The sequence below is a fragment of the Pholcus phalangioides genome, unplaced genomic scaffold (genome assembly GCF_987345545.1).
Source record: "Pholcus phalangioides strain wild (caught in Gottingen) unplaced genomic scaffold, Ppha-v1.0 ptg000015l_1, whole genome shotgun sequence".
In the NCBI taxonomy this organism is placed as follows: Eukaryota; Metazoa; Arthropoda; class Arachnida; order Araneae; family Pholcidae; genus Pholcus; species Pholcus phalangioides.
The window spans coordinates 50,636,104-50,657,575 of NW_028301608.1; the positions used below are offsets into that span (position 1 = coordinate 50,636,104).

A 21,472-nucleotide genomic window follows, 5' to 3' on the forward strand; every position below is an offset into this window, starting at 1 on the left:
TAAACAAATGGAGTCAAGAACGTATCGACAAAGAGATTCAATACATTTCGTTTTTTCGTCCTGCGTGTAAAAAAAAATTTAAATGAATTCGTTTTTGTGTTTTTTCGTTAGAACTTGTTATTGATTCTTTTCCCGCACGTGAGATGGCTCTTTCCGTCACCGACAAAATGTTTCTTCAAGCGTTTCTGTGGCATAAAAAGTTTAATTATGAACAGTTGAAGACATTGTACAGTCGCTGCTATCAGGGTATGAAAAAGTCATAGATTTTTTTTTTAAATTTAATTGGACTTTTTATTTATTTAAATTAACTGATTGCTTCCTAATTGAACCAAATCATGTTAATCCTTAACTGACGTGGTGGTGGGGGGAGGTCCAGGCATTGCTCATCTTGCTACCCCCTTGAGAAACAATTACATGTGGACCATCCTGCTTTTAGTAGTTTTACCTTTCGAGCTGGTTGTTTACAAAGTTATGATTTTTTTTAATAATATATATTTACCTCGCTTTATGTCTTTTATCAAAGTTTCCGTTGGGGGATGAAGTTACCACACCATTTTCGTAAAGCTGGGTTTTTCATAGAAATGGGTTGCTGCACCACATTCAATGTAAATCGCCTAGCGAGACATGCTATCCACTCCTATGGAAAAAGTAAAATGATTGTTTTCTTGAGAGTGCAACATGCCAGCACTTCACATTGGGCATGATTGGTCGACTGCTTCTGGACGAGTCAAGTGTGTCATGCGTAGCATGTTTCTTCGATTCTTCTCTTCATTTTTGTTGTGTTCTCACAGAAATCAAATGATGAAATATGCAGATGACCGAACAGATGATATGCCACGCTAAGGAAACACAAATGTGTCGTGTAATAAAGTTACACACATTTATGCCAATGCAAAATTATTCTTATTCAGTTTATGCTGGTGAAAAAAATGACTTTTAAGAAAACCCACCTTCAGTCTTTTTTTCCTCCCATGGCCGAAGTGTTCAGATTGGAATGGTGTCTTAAAAGAGCGTCAGTTATTTTGATGACAATTTCAAATTAGACAGAGGATACATATATATATACAGAGCAAAATGCTTATTCTATGCACTGCAGAAGACTAGCAGTGACAGCACACTCCTTGCCAGATCGTTTAGAGACATATGACTAGCATACACAACTACACAAGTCTATATTTAAATATTAAAGATCTGTTAAATAACCTGATCTTCTATATTTCTTCTAATCAAGAACTTTACCACATTTCAATAGCTTTCATACCCATACTAGGTTATCTTTACTTTAATATCATTGAAGTTAAACAAAGAAAAATTGAAATTTAAATTTCGGGATTTAAAAAAAAACTAGTTTAAATTGCCATACCCTGTCTTCTATAAAAAATATTAAAAACATAAGAATTTCTATTTCAGCATAATTGAAATATCAACGATGCTTGAACTTTCTATTCATGCCAAGTGTAGGCCTACATATGCATTTCATTTTTTGCATCAAGGATGATTTGAAATTCCATTTTCAAAACGTATGGTTTACATGCTCAACCCATGGCCCAAATGTGGCCCTCTGAATCATCTGATATGCCCTGCTCCCTCTAACATAATTTTTTTATACAAATGGAGCAAGCAATATATTTCAAGATCACTTCAGTGACCTGTGGTTCATTCCTAGATCATTTAAAGTGATCTGTAGCACTGGCAAAGTGTTAAAAAAAACCTGCCAAAATAACACATTTCTTTAAATTTTTCAGTATCCTTTGAACCAACTGTATTACAAACTCTGGTGTACAAATTGAACAGAAAACTTGACGTGTTACACATGAGAATAGTCAAGGCAGTTGATGAAACGAATGGCGAACAGTTTTACGCTCTCATCAACACGGTCGACTCCTCAGTGTCAAGATTGGCCAGTGATTTCACTACTAATGAGCTAGAGTTATTTAAAAAAATTGTAAGTGTTGCGTTTGTATTATATTATTCACAGAATTGTAAATCTGCATCACACCATTTTCTTGTTCAGATGATAAAGTTTTTGAACTATGTCTCATTTTGATGCATATTCTGTTTGCCACATAATCAGAACTTTCTTTATGAGATTCTTCAGTTTTTCATTTATTTAAATCATTTGACGTATGGAAATTTCATTCAGCTGTTGGTTTCAGCATTTATTCTGGGTTTCTGGAAGAATTTTGAATGAGTACCGAGATATCACTGTATTTACAGCTCTGACATTGAAAAACAAGAAATCAGGGGTGCACAACCTCCAGCCTGCAGGTCTAATGCAGCTCGCTGAGCAGCTCCTTCTAGCTCACAAAAATGCTTCAGTAGAAAAGTATCAATACACATAGAGTGATAAGTACCTAGGCTGACTACATTTCATTCATAAAGATACGGGATCTATCTATATATATATATATATGGAATATCTCACCAGTTATCAGCAAAAAAGTTTTCAAAGTCAGTAAAGTTACCAATTACACCCAAAAAAATGTATTTGTCAAATGCAAATAAAGTTGCCAACTACAATAAAAAAATTGAAAAAATAAGATAAATTTGCTAATTACAGAAAAAACATGTCGAAGGCAAGTACAGTTGACAATTACAGCCAAAAAAAAAAGGTATCAAAGCCAAGTAAAGTTGACAATTATTGCTGCTGAATTGCTTAGAAATCACGAATTTTGCAAATTAGAGTTAAAATTGATGGGTTAAAATGTATTTCACCAAAACTGTAGGCTATATCTTTGACAAATTTCACAAATACAGTTGACTTGATTTTACAAACCCCAGTTTAAGAGCACACTCTTTTTTAGAAACTGGTCTTCTGTCATGAACAACATGCCATAGAGCTATAATGTTAAAATCCGCTGTATTTTACAAACTCTCATTTCCATCAACTCTATATTTTACTATAACGATGAGTCTACTATGATTTCTACATGTCTTAAGAGGAAGATAGGGAGTTCACACACCCCAGAGTTTGTCATTACCAACATACAGGTGTTTTGCAAACATGTGCCAGAAAGAAGAGTGCACTTATTGGCAGGGGTGACCATGAATTTAAAATGCATTAATAATATAAGTCACTCTTTGTACATTATGATTGGATAAACTTGGGGTTTTAGAAATGGTATGATACATTAAGTTATTAATAAGCCATTCCCAAGTTGGAGTCGATCAAACACTGTTTCGGCCAATTGCTGTTCACCTGATTTCTTGTTCACAATGTCAACAAAACAGAAAAGATTGCCCGTGACAGTTTATGGGGGGGGGGGGAATATATATTTCTATCTTACAAAGATAGAAATTGCCAAAATGTATGGAATTCAAAAAGTGACGTTGAGTCCTATCAAAGATCAACGAAAGATTGTTTCTACAGCAAGTAGTTTCAGTGCTATTCCACCATCCTGAAAATATTTCAGAGAAGTGAGATTCATGGGAAATGTTATCAAATTCTATGGAATACAATAAAATCTTGATAAGTCGTCACCTCATGTTATCGACAGCTTAAGCAGAGTGACGACTTAACCAAAGTGCCGTCAGTTTAATGTGCAATACTTTGAAAATTGTATAAATTTAAAATAATATATAGCATTTTTTAAAATATGAATCAAATTTACAATATTAATAAAATTTATGGATTGAAAATGAAAAAATAGACATTTTTACCTATTTTTGATCTCGTGTTACTTAACTTATTATGGTAAAATTAACTGGTGCATGTTGATTTATACTATAATATTTTTAATTTAGATTAATCCCACTTTTCACTTGAGGGGGGCCTTGGGCAGGGAAAAGCATGTACATTAGAAGACCTCAACTTTGGAAATAATGTCTGGTTTTTCAACAAAGACATTTTGTTTAAATTTGAAGCCCTAAATTAGTGGAGGCCATGCAGAAATCAAGTCTAGCTCGAACAGTCCCCTAACGTATCAAAAACTTCAGTCGGCAAATAGACTTCCCCAGCTAACTTTCATTCTTTGAACCGTTTTGTTTTTATGGGGATTTTTAAGCATATGGCAATGCTGTTAACAAGCTTTTTTTTAAAGGAAATCATAAAATTAATCTGTTCCACTCTTTAAAATGTTTTCATAGTGATGGGTTAACCGAAATTTGTGACGAGTAAACAAGGGATAAATAACAATTCTTGTCTATGAAAGCTAGATGGGAATGAATTAAAATGATGACTTAACAAGGTTTTACTGTATTATATTGACCAAAATGTTGTGATGAAAAAAACCAAAAATGTGATTTCTATAGAAATCATCAAATAAAAGTGAATGATTAACTCATTTTTATTTCCCACATTGTTTTTATCATCTCTCCCATTTACAAACTAATTATTGAGGTAATACGGGGTAGTAAAAAGAAGTGTCGACTGTATTCAAGATTCATATATTTATATGACTATAATTTTATTATGATAGTCATAATTATCATAATGCAATTTTTAAGTTGGGAAAGTAATCTTAATTCTTGATTTCAGTAAGAATAAAAATTCAAGCACACCTCGTTGAAAATAAGCAAAATAAACAGGTCATTTTTATAGAAATGTCGGGACAGCCAAAATTTCAAGGCTGTCCCTTAAAATGTGGATATGTGTACCCTAAGTTGTATACAAGTTTCAATTTTTTTTTTTGCAAGCAGCAGGAATGCATATCTGGCCCGCAGACTAAAAAAGTTGTGCACCCCTGGTTTAAATGGTAGACCTATACACTTAGTACATGAAACTATGATTCAAATACTTTGCACAAAAAATTTGATATTAGTTTGTGTTTAAAATGTATATGTTCAATTACAACCAAATCACACGTCTTATAGTAAAAAGTATTTGATTATAAGTAACTAATGAATTAATTAACCCCTATAAAATTAATTAACCACTATAAAATTAATTTTCTCAGAACAGTAAAAGCCAGATAATGAATCAATCAACATGAACTTATCACTTCCTTACAGTTATTAATTAATAATTGTAATTCATTAATAATTAACTGATGAATTGGTTATCATACACTTATTTCCTGACACTAAGTTAATGATCATTATCATCAATTAAATGCTGGCATGTAGCCAATCTTAGATTCATTTGTATTCAAGGTAAATACAACAATTTAATTGTAGTTAATTTTTTTTTTTGTGCAATATATTTATAAAAAAAAAAAAAGAATCAAATCAATGCGATCCAAACTAAATTGCAAATAAATCCATCACAAAAAAACTGTACTTGGAAAAAGAAAAGAAGTGCTCAGAACTTAAAAACAGTGTTAATATTGTGGGGAGATACCCAAACAAATTAAAGGGATTCTCCATCATTTTAAATGAGGAAAATTTGCTTTGAGATGTGTTTTCCATGATACGAGTAAGTTTCAAAAATGAATTAAACCTCTAACTCAAAGTTCTCTACAATGTAATATAAGTGAATATTTCATTTAAATTTTGGTTGTGCTATAGACAACAATATGTCCATTTAACATATTTATTTTCATTTTAAAAGGTTGCAGCTATCGTTGAATCTGAAGATGGATCGATAGATATGGTGGCTGCCCTCAATTTAACAGAGGAGCTGGATCGTCACATGTCGAAAAAGGATGCTGAGAATGTTATTACAAAATTGAAAAAACATTCTTGGCTTGATGAAGTAATTTTTTATTTTTGTGTATACATCTTCGTCTGTTTTTTACACTCCTGTGCAGTGTTTTCACTATATATTGTCTATTTTTCATTTTTATTACAACTTCCTTAATGTGTTTCTTCAACTTTTAAAACATATTGAGTAAATATAGTGGATTCCCTTCCTTATATAAATAATACATTGGTTAAGAAAACAACTCTAGTAGGATTCACTGTAAATAATACAGTAGGACTTGGTTAATTCAAAGTCACTGGAAAAAAAAGTTGAATTATCCAGTTTATCTGATCTGTAAAGCGACAACAAATTGTAACTTGATCATCACCATTCATATAGGATAATAGTTATCAGTTATTGGAATTTTATCATCAGTTACAAAACTGTTTCCCAAATCGACCTTGGCTGCTGCATCATTCCAATGTTTTAAAATCAGCATCATTGCAGAATTGCTTGACCATATCCAAAGTCTGATTTACAGAAACAGTTCATGATTATCCATTGTGAAACTGTTCCCAAATTTTACTTATTCTTATGTCATCAGGAAATACACTTTCATTAACGTATTACAATTTTTATCTCCCGATACTTTCCATACTAGTGTGATACAGTGTAGGTTGAGCAACATAATTGGTATCAAGTGATGCATATTTTTGATGCAGTCCAGCTGAACAACAGCTTTTTTACCTTTGTTCAGCTGGACTGCATCAAAAATGTGTACCACTTGATACTGATTATGTTGCTCAACCTACACGGTATCACACCAGTATAGAAAAAATATCGGAAGAGAAAAATTGTAATATGTTAATGAAAGTGTATTTCCCTGATGACATATAAAAAACATATCTTTGAAGAAAAATAAAAGATATGTTTTTTAACAAATTGATTGTGAAAAGCAATTATGGTAATTGGGTGTGAACATGTAGAATTTTTTGTTCAAACTAAATTTGCTTGTACAAAAATCATGATATAATTCATTCCAACTTTTGAATAATTCCAATCCATAAAATTAAAAAAAATAGAGTTAAATTATACAAGAAATTTTAACATCAAATTAGATTGAAGACAAGGGGAGTTCATAAAATTTCAAATATCCAAAATTTGAATTAACCCAGTTCTACTGTATTTTTTGTGTAAATTGTAATAATTGCTTATTTTACTTTTTTTCCACAAAGAAAAATGGTGAAGTTCTACTAAGTGCTTTGAGTATTCTGGAGCTTGGACAGTATCTGAGGGACCAATTTGGAGACTTGATCACAACGTGTGGTGGATGCAAAGAAATAGTAATCCAGGTAAAAATTTACAGAAATTAATTAGTAAATTTATAGATATTATGTGTGCTCGCTAATATTATAATTTTCTTGTTCTATTCTGATATGAGAAGATGCCCAACTTTTTTAAAATGTTTTTCCAGTGTTTTGATTTGGCCCGTTTGGCACTTTAACTGTTTTTTCAACACTCAACTTCTTTTTTTAGACACCTATCTATTCGCCGTATTTCTGGTAATATCTTCCAGGAAGTATAACGATATTCAAACAGAAAAATGGGACCACAGAAACATATCATTATTAAATGAAATATAGTAACTCTATAGAAAAAAATGGATTGGACCAGAGAATAACTATTGTTATATAGGGATTTATTTGTATCTGAAAGCAGTTCATGGTAATATTATGCTGCATCCATGTGACATGGCGGCGTGATGTGGCATAATGATCGCATGGCCATGGCACAGTATGATACTACATGCTTATGTGTGGAGAAATCTATTCTTGCTTTCATGTTCACATGATAATTTATCAGACATTAGATCAAAGTATTACATGAATTATTTTTTTAATTGCTGTTACATAATGATCAGTGATGATCATGTAAATGTCGACATCTACATTATTTTTTTCAGCATGTATTGTGCAAGAAATGTGACAGCAAGTTCCATCGTCACTGCTCACTGAAATGTTTGAACAAGGATGTTTGCCACGATTGCTTAGCACCATCATCATCATCGTGAAAGTGAATGTTTCACAAGTATGTAATGCCTCTCATCTGATTAATTTTTAACAATCATTTTGAAGCTAGAAAAGGGAAAAAGTAATTAACATATTAAATATTTTGAATAGCTTCTATAACTGTACCAACCTTGTGTCTAATATGAATAGTAGACGACTAAATTAATGCTGATAACCACAATGCATAAGTTATGAAGTTGAGAAAATCACTGGCGACCCCTTATTTCATTGAGACCCCCCCCCCACCCACCCAGGAGCTTATGACTCACAGTTTGGGAGCCATTGCCATAAGAAAAAAATCCAACATGGTTACTTTTGTGTCGGACAAGAAAAGGTCACAGAAAGTCACTGAATTTTGCTTTTGGTATGCGACTCTCTGATCACAGATATTGTAACTTGATTTTTTGTTTATACTGCTGGGTTAAATAATAGGAAAAATCCATAGAATGAGCAGAGTTATAATGCCATGCTTCAGAATGCAATCAATAGAAAAGACTGATTAATGGTAGTAAAATTTAATGAAAGATGTATCTTTCTTTATGACTCTACATTCTATATTTCCTCCCAGTATCCCTTACTTAATGCTGTTGAACCTGTCTGTAATGGAACCCACTGTAACATACTTTGCTTATAAGGATTAAAGAAGTTAAGAACAGTTAAAAGAATTCTAAAACTGGTACAATTTTTATCAAACAAGTTTAAAATGTGTTTTATGTATTTGAAACTATTAACTCATTTGAAAAGTATTTCCAAGAGCAAGCAATTAAATATTGATCGTTGTTTCAATTTGATCTATGTTGAAGACTGTTTTTTTTATTTGATGTCTAGTAAACATTTTGTATAGCTGACTACTGAACTTTTCTTGATGTACACTCTGTAGCATTACACCCCTGTAAGAAATATTTGTCATAAACCAGACTTTCAGGACAACCTTCAGCCCTATTAGTCTGTTATAAAGAGGTTCTTCTGTAAATCAAAAATTCTTACTTTACACCAAACTTTATAGTACATGTTTATCTGCTTTTTACATTATTGAAAGATATTGCCAAGGCTGTGAATGGTAAGAAAGCTGCAATGATTTAATGATTGTTCAGAATTTATTTCCCATTTCAGTTGCTTGGGTACTTTTCCTTTGGTTGTCTTTCTTTGATTGCATGATCAACCGAGACTAATACATTTTACAATTATCCTTTATATAACATACGCAAAAAGCGCATTTAATAAAGCAATGGGAAAGAAAGCATGATATCCATTTAAGCAGGTTAATCAATCAGTCATGTAAACAAAGAATAAACATACAGGGTAATCCAGAACTTCACAGACAAACTTGTAGGAATGATCATAAACGTCAAGACAAATAACTTTTGCTATGGAACCTTGGATCACAACATGATAATATAGTCGGAAATGGCATTAGCAAGGAGAAAACCATCAATCAAGCAGCAACATATCCAGGGCAGCAGACTGGCCGTGGTGAACCTGTGGCATGGAATGCATGCTCCCTGGACCTCAATCCAATGGAATTATAATTCTGGGGGCCTTCCTTAAATCATTAGTCTATTACTCAGCCGCTGTGGTGGTCGAGTGGTCATAGTGACGGACTCGCATCGCGGGGACCCGGGTTCGAGCCCCACCGTCACCACAGTGGTGGTCGGCTGAAGTTGGTTCCCAACTTCAAGGCGCAAATGCGAGCCGATCCCCCCGTTAAAAAGTCTCGCCACAGAGAGCAACAGTCCTACAAACAGTACAAATATTCAGTCACTACACATCACTCACTTCACTTCTGAGATATAGATGGCAGCACTGAAAAATCATACACAACACTAGATACGCACTCAGACTGTTAGGTACACACACTTACAATTCCGGCACAACTCACTAGGTAGTAAATTGCCTATGGCGATAGACCTGAGTTGTGCTCGGTTAAAAAAAAAAATCTACTACTCACCAGTGCACGCTGGCAGATGAACTGGTTGCTGCTGACAAGATTAACTAGACACCATTCCTTCATTTGCCAGTGTCAGTTGTGCAACAATACCCTCGAACGCCACTTTGAGTACTCTCATACCCCTGTTACATAGGTTGTTGATATTGGAGAAAATCACCAGTGTTTTGGTACTTACTTTTCTGATTGAATAAATGTATTTTGACCCAAGGTTCCTTTGCAAAAGTTATTTGTTTTGACATGTTGGATCAGCCCTAGAATTTTGTCAGTGAAGTTCTAAACCCTGTGAAAACAGAGACTTCATCAAATTTGTTCAAAATCCACTCGATTGTAAACTTAAGAGGTACATGCTGCATACTAATGTTGTGCAAACAGGTTGACAAAGAAATTGACAGAAAAATTCATCATTCTTACAGAATATTATTTATAATGTGTTTGAATGCTTCTTTTCAGCTTAGAATCTTTGGTCAAGTGGTTTCATCCACACATAGTTTTTCTTATATCAATATTGTAGACAGGATAAATATATATTCTCTCATCCAGCATTCAATGGTATACATATTGAATATTTTATTGTAGATTCAATATAATTAAATTGATCTTAAGTTGTGAAAAATATATCAGATTTTTTTTATTGATTATTTCAGGGGTGATGAAGAAATATTCCGAGATTGTAAAAAAATATTTTTTTAGCTGTTTGCAAAGATGTGTGGGAATCCCAGACAGACTTTGAACTCGAACCTTTAAATACCTGCAAGTTTTTTATACATCCACATATTTTATATTTCAAAGAACTCATTTACAGAAGTTTGAGTGCCTTCATGTTTTACATGAAATGTTTTTTATCGTATGAAATTTATTAAGAGGAGAGAAATCAATTCTCTTATTTATATAGCATATCGTTCATGTCATTTAGTTAGTTTCTCAATAATTTTGTGTAATAAGCTTTTAGCTTACATTGCTTTGAAATGACAATAGTATCATTTGTTGGTTTGAAGGAATAAAACTGTGGTTTTATTATGCATCAGAGTCAAGTGCACAAGAAGTTTGTAATATGCTGCTCAAAACAATTAGGGGAAATTTAGTTTTTGTTATTTCAAACATTTTAATTGAGAAAATATTGAATATTTTGTTAGGTATTCACAAAGTTGTATTGCAAGAGTTAATTTTTAACTACATTTTTTTTGTAAATTTAAATTCATATCCCTTAATTGTTTTGAGCAGTGTATGAGTGAGTTTATTTTTTGCTTTATTAAATATTCAAAACCTACAAGGCGGTTTAAACTTTTTTTACCATAATGTTAATCTCCATCTGGACTAAATTTTCTGTAGTAATACTGTGACTTGTGTCAGATCGTCCTAAAAATATACCTTTTTTTTCAATTAGATTCACTGAGCAAATCTTAGAAGCTTTTGACTTAACGTCCTTCAAATGAGGAACTTATTTTTAAAAGGGAACATTTCTTTTTTTTAATTCACTTTTCAACGGTTTCTGAATCTTTGAGATAAGCACCGTCAGTATGTGCAACAGGCTTATTAAAACAGGAAGGCTTGTGGTAGAAGCTCACAATGTAGTTACTCATTTCTACCAAAAGAAAACATATGTTCATTCACTTTATTTTTTATTCAAAAAGTAATGTAACAAAGTGATTGTCCTTAGATATTTTTAAAAAGTCCATTTTTGATAAGCTCTTTTAAAGTTGTATTTTATAGATGTTTTATCCTCTCAATAAGGGACACCCATCAGACTGAAAATGTTATCCACTAACAAAGAGTGTCCATTAATGGATAGTAAAGTTCATAGTGTCCCGTCGACGTAATTCAAAAAGTCTGTTAATGGAGGTGTCAGCTAATGAGTTTTTTCATTAGAATGATCATGTTTCTCATGAGAGGGACAATAAAGGTACCTTCCATGGACAGGTGAAACATTCTGGAATCAACAGGTGGCATAGAAATTTCCAATTTTGCAGACTTGGCCAGCTCCAATTTTAATCACAAGGTAACATTTCCACTTTTTGTTTTCAAAACTGAACATTTCCAAATTTCAAATGTAGATAATTCCCTTGAATGTCTATCAACATAGTATTTAAATATTCTTCTACCACTCCCATATGCTGCCTGTTGGACTATTTTGTAACTGCAGTCCATTTTGGAAGAATGTTTATTTCTACGGTAATTTCAGTAATTATGGAAATGTTCCGTTTTGAAAATAAGCTCCTCAAATGGAAATGTTTACCCACACAAGAGTTACATTATACTTATCCATTTGTCTTCAAAGAAAATTAATTAGTTATAACTTATTAAAAAGTTTGTACTTCCTGTAAGGGTAGGACATTATATCAGTGAAAGAATTTACCTTGACTTATGTTGTTAATCTTGGAATGAATTACCGATATGAGTCATATATAAAACTAATACAGTGATAATCTATGTCCCCCACCACACATAATTTATCTTTACATCAGAATGCACCAGGTTAATTTATATCAATGATTTTTTTTATTACAAAAATGTAAGAACTATATATTGAAATATATTTTATAAATTGGGGGGGGGGGGGTAGTATTCTTTTTCACTGGCAGATTTTGGTGTCTGAGCATAGGTTATAATGCAGTGGAACCCTTCAAGTGAATGTGGTTTCATTGGAACCATCAACTGTTTTTATCCCTGTAACCGAGCAAATGCTTTGTTCTACTGTTAGATCAAACTAATCTCGAAATGTGCATTAATTTGTACTATGGAAATTGATAAGTGAATATTATGCAACTGAAAGCATAATATTCACTTATTCAAGGATTCATAATTCAGTAAAACTGCTTGATTTGTTAGTGTGCTTTCTTGACCCCTTTACAAAACTATACAGTAGAAGTCTAGAAAATCCTAGCCTCAAAAGTTTGAATTTCTAAATAATCTCTCCGAGGCATTGAAAATTTTCAAGTATTTCCCTCTCAAGACCTTTTTTTTCTCCCTGTGAGAACCTTACTTCTTTATTCTTTTTACGGGAATGCTACTTAGTATATACTGTGCAGATTTTACTTAATTATTTAAGTAAATAATTAAGTAAAAACTTAACTGCTTAAGTTTGAAAGGGACTAGACAGCCCCAGCCCTATAATGGGTAACTGATAATAAAGTATTAGACTCCCTTCAATGAACATAGACCATTTTAATTTTCGGGGGATCACTGAGAAAGAAGAGCAAGTTTGACTGCGTTTTTTAAATTGTGGACAATGGTATTGTCCTCTCTAATTCCTTATCTGAAATTATTGACAATTGAAAGTTGTCAGTGTCTTTCACTATCAATCCCATCTCCAATTCTTTTCTAATCACTCTCATCTTCGTGCCCTTTCAACATATAGGAGGTATCTCGCCTCCTTCAAAACCTCTTAATTGCATTGACAAGCCTAGATATTTTGTAAAGTTAATCTTTCAATAAAACACTTTTTCTTATACCCCTTACTTTACACTTGCTGAAAATCGAAAGAAATTCTACTTCATACAAAAAGATATTTTATGTGGGGGGGGGGGGGGGGTAATAGCGATTTCTGCTATGCTGCTTAAAAAAGGTGGATTTCTTTAAATTTTTCTCTTTTTGAGAAAAATCTTATGGCATATATATATCTTTATTCACGAATAAAAATATAGCGAGTACACTTTGTACTGCTTTAGTCATTTTTTTTAAGAAAAACCAACATTTAAAGCACTTTTTTTTGGTTGGATAATTAGTTTTTCAATAATCTGAGGTGACCTTGGTAAAATCCACCTCAGATTATAGAGACTATAGCGCATGACATTTAGGAAGCTGTAAATAGATGGACGAAAATATGTATAAATTTGTTATCCTCATGGAGAGTTTATTTTGTTTGAAGATATTGCGGCTAAGAATAAGTATTGAACTGAGTGGTTTCATCTTCTGAAACAGTATTTATGGAAAAGTAAAATAGTCTTTCACCTGATATAATCACAGAGAAACAACGAAAAAGGTAAATACATGGAAAAATACATAATTCCTAATGCATTTCAACATGCTAGGGGTGCCATCTTCAAAGGATAAATATCACGCTGACTGAGGATCCCACTTGGGATTAACACTTTGGAAGTAACATTTCCCCCCCCCCCCATCGATAAGTGTCCTACAGGACTACTTTAATGATGTCTAAATGTTCTGCGGATTCAAGTGCTCTGGAACTTTGCCATGCATCAATCAAGTGATTCGTAATAATATGCCGCGGATCACTTAAATAATCGGTGAATGTGCTGCAGATAACTTGAGTCATGTAGAACTGTAGTGCTACTAGCAGCACTAGCCCCAGTGCACTAGTAGTGAATGTCTCCAAAGTGTTTAGCTTCAAGTACAAAACAAAAGCATCTCAACAGCTTTTTGTTAAAAAAAAAAAAACTTGGTCAGCCAGATTTTTCAACAGTTTGAAATAATGCCCAATCACAAAATCCCTTCAATTAAAAATACATTTTATGTACCCAATATACGTTGCCTTCTTTCAATTAATTGCAGTTTGGGTTGTTACAGGGCACGCTGATTAAAATTCTAATTTAAATCACTTGATTTTAAAAAAAATCATTGATTTATTGCACAAAATCTAAATTTCATTTTTTCATTATTTAACTTCAATGATATTGCAGTAAAAGTAAACTTGCATGGTATGCATGTTACTAAAATGTAAAGTTTTTGATTAAAATGGAAGATCAGGTAAAAATATAGGCGTGAAATTAATCTTAAATACAGAAAGATGGCTGTTCCTAGCCATTTTTCTAGATTTTGTGCATGTAAAAAAATATAAGAAGCTAAAGCTTAGATATAATTTAATTAAATATTATAAATATTTAATTAAATTTGTAATATTTAAATCAATGGAGCACTAGGGTTCCCTGATAAAAAACAACCAGAAATTAGTTTTTGCATTAAGCCTTGAATTCTATGCCCTAACCATTGATTTAAAATAGATGTTGTACCAACATAAATAGCATTGGACTTGAAATTATAATGCAGAAAATGTGGAGTCCAATCTAAAATTTACCCATTTTTTTACAAAAACTCATTAAATCCATGTGTAAATTGTTAAGCAACATCATGCAGGTCAGAACCATATAATAGATGCATGCATCAATTGCACAAGAAAAAATCTTGTCAATAGAATATGTTTGAAATGCATGCAGACTCCCCCTCCCATCTTATGTGATACTGAGTTGTCACCAGGGATTTATTTTGTAGGGGGTTATGAATATGAGCACTCAAAGAAAAATCCATGAAATTTATTCGGGTTCAACGATCTTTCATGCTACATAAAAAATTTTTGTATTCAGATTTCTTGCTTGTAGTTTGTTTTTTATTGTGTTAGTTTATTCATTAATGCTGAATTAATTTTGCCAGATTACGTGAAAAAATATGCATTCTTAATGATTAACAAGACTTTTTTTACATTAGCAAGCAGTCAGATTTTTTAATTAAAAAATCAGATTTAAATTTAAAAAATATATATTAAAAATATTATTAAAAATATCTTTTATTTAAAATAAAAGTCATGATTTTTTTTTTTATACCCTAGATTGTTGTAATTTTACAGGCAATTTTTTTTTAAGTATTGAACCTGTCAACAATGGTAACCTTTTAACGACTGCCTCATTTTCTCTCCCATCGATAGCTGTTCTGAGGTTTCATTGTATGTATTTACTTCCAGGTTTATTTATAAAAAATTGTTTTTAGAGTAAGGAATACAAAACAAATTGACTTTGTGAATGAATTTATTATCTTCAGTTTCTCACTGATACAGCTGAAGAAGCTGAAAGCAGTGAAACAGAAATACATATCTTCTCCCCTCACACTTTAAAGTTGCTCTGATCAAAAAATTATTCTTTAAAGCTGCTGTATGTATATATATTTATTATGTGCTTGGTGAAATTTGAAGCACTTCGGGGGAACACACGAATCTATCCCACGAATGTGAACACTGAATAAACTTAAGCTCTCATCTGTCTCCAGAGTCCAAAATCAATAGAGACAATAATAAAAGTTCATTTCCAGCAGAACCAAATCAATGCTGAAAGCCAACACTCAAGAAAAGCTATTTGAGATCGTGCAAAAAAGAATATTTGAGAATACACTTCAAGGACAACATTTTGAATGAATATCGCAATCAAGTACCATTCGACATAGTAAAAACATCTAAAAATTCATAATTACAAATTCATCTTGAAGCATCAACACCCACAATCCGTAGAAAAATTATATTCATATATATATATAATATATCGTATTAAGTCTCTCTCTGAGCGGCTGATTAAATTGACTGCCCCCAAAAAACGGTATAACACTGGGGAAAAATGGGCAATTTTTATAAGGTGGAAAAATACAATACCTTGAAATTTTTTTGTAAATTCAGAAAGTATGAGAGAAGACTATAATGAAGAACATGCAATGGAATGAACAATAGAGATGACAACATAATCGCGAATTCGTAAAAAATAAAACGACACATCTAAAAGTTAAAAAATAACAAAAGGAACTACAGAGGACTCTTTCCACGTATATAACTACATACATTATGTATCTATAATTGACAATGTTTTCTGAAAAAAAACCAAAAAATGCTCTATAATAAAAATTAAGCACTTTTTTGTGGCAAGCACGTACGACAATTTCACAATTTGTTGTGTTCCAGAGAAAAACGTAGTCGCGTTACGTTTGAAGAAAACCAGTTAGACAACACGAGCAAACAACAGGATGACACCAGTTGCAAATCAAATTGTTCGGATCATCCACTTGCTAAGTCTATGGATATCCTCAAACACTGCACATTAAAAATATCAAAACTTAGTTTTTGTCTTTCTTGTTTTTTGATCAACACAAAGCTGCACACAAAATGTTCTTTGAAGGGGAAAAAGCATTTTTTTCCTCTTTGACAAGTCTTCTTTGGATTGAAAGAGAAGAAAAAAACTGATTTTTTATATTCACGTTTTCCTATTTTAAAGGTTTTTTTCCTTTTTACACTGGACTGCTCTTTCCAATGCTTGCTTTGGATCCATTGGGCGACTTACTTTTAAAGCTTTCGTCAATGATGAGATCAGCAGGCCTTACATTGTTCCTAAAGAAAAGAACAAATAATGAAGTTTGTAAAATGAGGAAAAAAAAATCCATGCAAAAAAGTGAAAATGGATACAGTGATACCTCAGCTTACAAAATTTTCAGCTAACAAAGATTTTTGTTTTTTGTTTTACTGCCTTGGCTATATAACAAACACTTTAGTTCATGTTAATGCATGTACAAATATAAACTCCCACAAAAGCTGAATTTTCATGCCCCCCCCCCCCAATCATCATCAGAACTACTGTCGCTCGAACCCAATTAACTGATGTCCATCTCTTCTTTATCCAGATGTTCCATTTCTCTTTCTGAAAGTTTTCGAACCGTTTCATGTAAACTGAAAGATTCATCTAATACGAAATGCATTGAAAAAAAGGAGTCCTTTTTTATTTATTAGACAAATTATTGTCTAAAACTGTTTACTTATGTTTTTCATTAACTGTTTCCAAGTTTAACTGATTAAGAGTAAATTAGAGAACGACAATTTTTCCAGTGTGTTTTTTCAATGTGTATAATATGTTGCAATATTTATTTTATATAATTTATGTTATGTTTGTGATACAGCCTCACCACATGTTTTCCACACTCAAATGATGTTCATAACAGCTATTTTCACTATCTCTGTGATTTTTAATTTGAAATAAATATGAAACAAAAATATTGTTACTGAAATATTTATTGTATCAAGTGCTGTGGTGAGGATTCACTGCAGTTGATAACTTTTCACCATTTCATGAAGGAAAAAGTATAAAAACTGAAATTATGCACATTAAAAACCAACATTGTCTAGAAATATTTAAAAAACTAATAGTACAATGAATACATTACATTGAGAATGATATCGAATGCAAGGTATATAAGGTGACACATGGTATGACAAATGCAAGGTATAAAGTTAAAGCTCAGAGAAGAGACTTCAGAAAAACAAAAATCTGATTTGTGGATATTTTCGTGTTCAGAATCCCTAGTAAAACATATCTGGTTTTATCAGGCCTAGCCTAACAATAAAGAAATAACTTTTTTCAGCTTTGAACATTTGATACAAAATTTTTTTTTATATAACCCTAAATTAGTTAAGATGAAATTTAAGAGAAAAAAAAAACATGTAAAAGTGGTAAAATTTGCAAAAGAACAGATGAAGAAAACAGTGGAGAAAAGAAAGATGGGAATGAAATGCTAGGATGAAGTTTCAGAAAAATGCTATGACACATGGAAAAACTGCAGTTGTAAATACTGTGTTATCAAGACTCGTAGAACTCTAAAATAATGTTTTAAAAAAATTAAATACAAACACGTATTCCCAGAATGAACTGTTGAAAATCATCTTTCATATGGTTTTAAATGGATTTTGTCAAAACTATGACTTAAGGAGTAGGCTCTGGATAAAGCAGGAAGTATGCCCGTAGGACTGATATAAATATTTTATGTGACCTTGACATCTTCAGGGAGATTTTTACACGTAAGATCTGTAATGTTTCTAAGCATTGGAGGGTAATATTTTACTGTGATGTGAAAGATTTTAAAGCCAGGACAAATCAAGCCACAACGAGAGGAATACAGACATTTTGCGATGAAGAATAACCTCACCAAAACATCAAGCCCTACTCTCGAGCATCGGAGCAGATTCAAATGGAAGTCTCGTGTCATCTGTGCTTCTTCGAATTACAATATCCCTTCTAGTGCTAAGAAAATTTTTAATAAATTTAAGTGAAACTGTTACGATATTCCTCGATAAGATAACAATTTGAATATAATTGAGCAAAATTATAAATATATATACAGCGTGCATAACAAGCAGGGCATATGGCATTTTACTGGCAAATCGTTGATCCTAGAGGTATACTCCCAATTACAAAAAATTTCCAAATAAGGTGTAGTACTCAGATGTCATTCATGTTTCAAGGGGTTGTTAGTTATTAAAATAAAAATAATCAACATTTTATACAGTCCCCCATGTGCCCCAAAACCCAGTCAGAAAGTTGCCCCATCTCTCCTGATGCCAAAAAAAAAAATTCAATGTTTCTTAGTGCACTATTCACTGTGATGTTCGAATTCATAAAACGGATCAAATATTAGTGGGAAAAAAAACCAGCTCTAAATACAGAGAAAAACCGTTTTACCCGTATTTGACACTGTACCTCCATTTTTTTAATTTGAATATCTCTGAATAGTACACTTAAAAAAATGGAATTTTTTTTGTTGGCATCAGGAGAGGATTTTTTTGGGGCAACAACTTTCTAATTGAGTTTTGGGTCACATGGGGACTGTATAAAAAGTTATTTTTATTTTAAACTATACAACCCCTTGAAATATGAATGACATATCTGAGTACTACACATTATTTGGAAACTTTTTATCTAATTGGAGGTATGGCTCTAAGATCAATGGTTGGCCAGTGAAATGTCATACGCCTTGCTTGTTATGCACCCTGTTTATAGAAATTCAAGGCTGTACATTACACATAAATAAACATTAAAGAAATATCTTACTCATATGCTGGATAAACACCATCCAGTCTTGGTTTTTCCTCTGTGTGATTGAATGGTTTGCTAAATTGTAATATGAAAGAGAAAGCAAAACTAAGCACACTGAAGCAATTTGCACGAGAAAAAGCTCAAACAAGGGGAAACACTCAAAACAAGTACACAATTACAGTAGACTCTCGATAAGTTCAGCTTGTTCTTTAATTGTTAGCTTTAAACAGGTTTTCTTCAAGCACATAAGAAAATATGTTACTGTATGTCTGTGCACAGATGTTCAAAATATTTAAATATACTTTTTTAACTAACGTCCAGTAATTCAGCGATTTCGGTAATTCGGCCAATACAAGCTGGATTAGTAAGAGTCTACTGTATTTAAAATCAAAAAGGAGCGGCTTAGGAAACAGCATAAGAGGGGGTTCTCCAGGAAAAGGATGGCAAGCATCAATGGTAATGTGTAGCTAAAATCACATATCAAGCAAACACTTTCAAATACAGTTGATATGTTTTTAACTTACCATTTTAATGCCACCTAATTAAAGACTACTACTACTTAACCATACATTAACCCCATACACATTCGCTTACAGAATGTCTAACAAATTGGTACATGCCAGAATGTGTCGCCCTAACATATTTATATTGTCAGAATTGTGCTTGTTTCATGTTCCTGCTGGTGTGGCCATCTGTCTTCCATATTTCCAAGAAAAGATGTCAAATTCTCGAGTTTTCATGTTATGTCAGTAGTGTGTTTTATGTCTACCTGATCGCTGCGGATAGATTTGTTTAAATGGGAGACTGGCTTGCATTCCCGCCTCAAAGTTGGAAACTGCAGAAAAGCAACTTCAACTGACCACCACTGTGTGTCAATGTGGTTAGAACCTGGTTCCTCATGATGAGATTCCAGCACGATACCCACGCAATTGCATAGTGGTCCTGATTAAACACTAATATGAAAACATACCTGTTTGTCTATTGCGTGTGTGTATATATTTGTTGTAAATTTCAACACGTAATGTAACTATTCCTGCTGTGATCAATATTTTCACTAGTTACTATAGCATTGAATGATCAAAATTTCCATTTGAGTCATTCTTCTGAATATTTTTGGTCAAGAAGAAACTTCAGAACAGTATCTGCAGATTGAGCATGAATATTTTAAAATCTATGCAAAGTTTATTGTCCACAAGAATATTTTTAAATATATATTACACCCGAGAAAAAATTCCTAGCAAATAGATTACTCCCCCTCTTTGACAAAAGAATGTAATCTCGTACAATGAATCTTGCAGATAAGAAAATTTAATTTTCAATACAGAATTAATGTTGGGGTTCTTTTTGATAGGTGATGAACAACATGCTATTCATATAGAAAGTAAAATATGGTACAATAATAAAAAGCTTGCAAATTATAGCTCTTGGCTCTAAACAGAAACATAAGCAGCGACAAACATGAATGATTGGATTGAGCACAATAATGTCAGCACATGAATGCCAGATAAGCCAGGCCAACACCATCATCATTGATGCTAGAGGATATTTTCATCACATATCTTTATGATTTGCAGCAGATTAATATTAATGGCATGGTAAGACAGAAAAATATTCATTTTAGTTGTACCACAAACAAATTTAAAGTTAGTTAAGCAAACTTAAGGAAATAAAATTTATTTGATATCTTCCAAAAAAAGCATTGTCATGCACCAACTAATCACATGTGCCTACATCTGTTAATGTAAACAATCGTGCAGTATAACATTTGAGAATGAGATGCATGTCTAATTTTGAACAAGCAAGATCTAATAGTCTACAGTGCAATTTTCCTTAATAAAAAAATACAGTGAGAGAAATAAGAAATCTATTTTGATCTTACTCTGTGGGGCACAGAGCCTTTGGCGAGGGCAACTTAACTTCTGACTTAATCATACCGTTGTCTGCAGTTGAGACCTCTTTCACACTGCAGAAGAATTTCAATCAAGCAGAGTTAACAGCAGGGAAAAAAACGAGGGGGAAAATAAAACAAGAAGCAATAGAATATTTAATACACAAACATGTACAAACTCATGCATTGCATTACAATCAGTTAAGCGTACACAATTCACAGAAAGCACATGTGTAGAGCATCAAGCAAAAACAAATCCGCTCAAACAAAAAGTGCAAAATATGTGATTAGATGAGAATTGGCTTTCAAATAAATGTAGAGCACTGAATGGATAAAGATGCAATTATTCAGGAAATGAATGAATGTTTCAATGTTGGTAGTTTGGTTAGCAGCCTTTGACACACGCACAGCACTGTATAAAAAATTTAATACATTTGC

At 32.5% G+C, this 21,472-nt stretch overlaps 2 protein-coding genes across 4 annotated transcripts in view; one reads left to right on the plus strand and one right to left on the minus strand.

Moving 5' to 3' along the window:
- Nucleotides 1-15: 15 nt before the first annotated feature.
- Nucleotides 16-13,225, plus strand: Nse1 (SMC5-SMC6 complex component Non-SMC element 1). The gene is made up of 6 exons (XM_089243710.1): nt 16-246; nt 1,746-1,945; nt 5,489-5,632; nt 6,796-6,912; nt 7,524-7,648; nt 10,222-13,225. Exons 1-5 carry the CDS (start codon nt 144-146, stop codon nt 7,629-7,631), a joined length of 672 nt encoding a protein of 223 aa, XP_089099836.1. The 5' UTR covers nt 16-143; the 3' UTR covers nt 7,632-7,648; nt 10,222-13,225.
- A 2,090-nt stretch (nt 13,226-15,315) lies between these two features.
- The window catches only part of LOC149076163 (fasciclin-2-like), a 190,896-nt gene continuing 184,739 nt past the window's right edge, over nt 15,316-21,472 (minus strand). The window contains exons 15-17 of one of the 3 annotated variants that reach the window (XM_089243712.1): nt 21,026-21,109; nt 19,162-19,221; nt 15,316-16,673 (exon numbers count right to left, since the gene is read on the minus strand). In XM_089243712.1, the coding sequence (XP_089099838.1) occupies nt 16,574-16,673; nt 19,162-19,221; nt 21,026-21,109 (244 nt within the window). In that variant the 3' untranslated portion in view covers nt 15,316-16,573. Of the gene's footprint in view, nt 16,674-18,259; nt 18,355-19,161; nt 19,222-21,025; nt 21,110-21,472 lie in introns of all 3 variants that reach the window. The other 2 variants (XM_089243714.1, XM_089243713.1) reach the window with 2 other exon arrangements.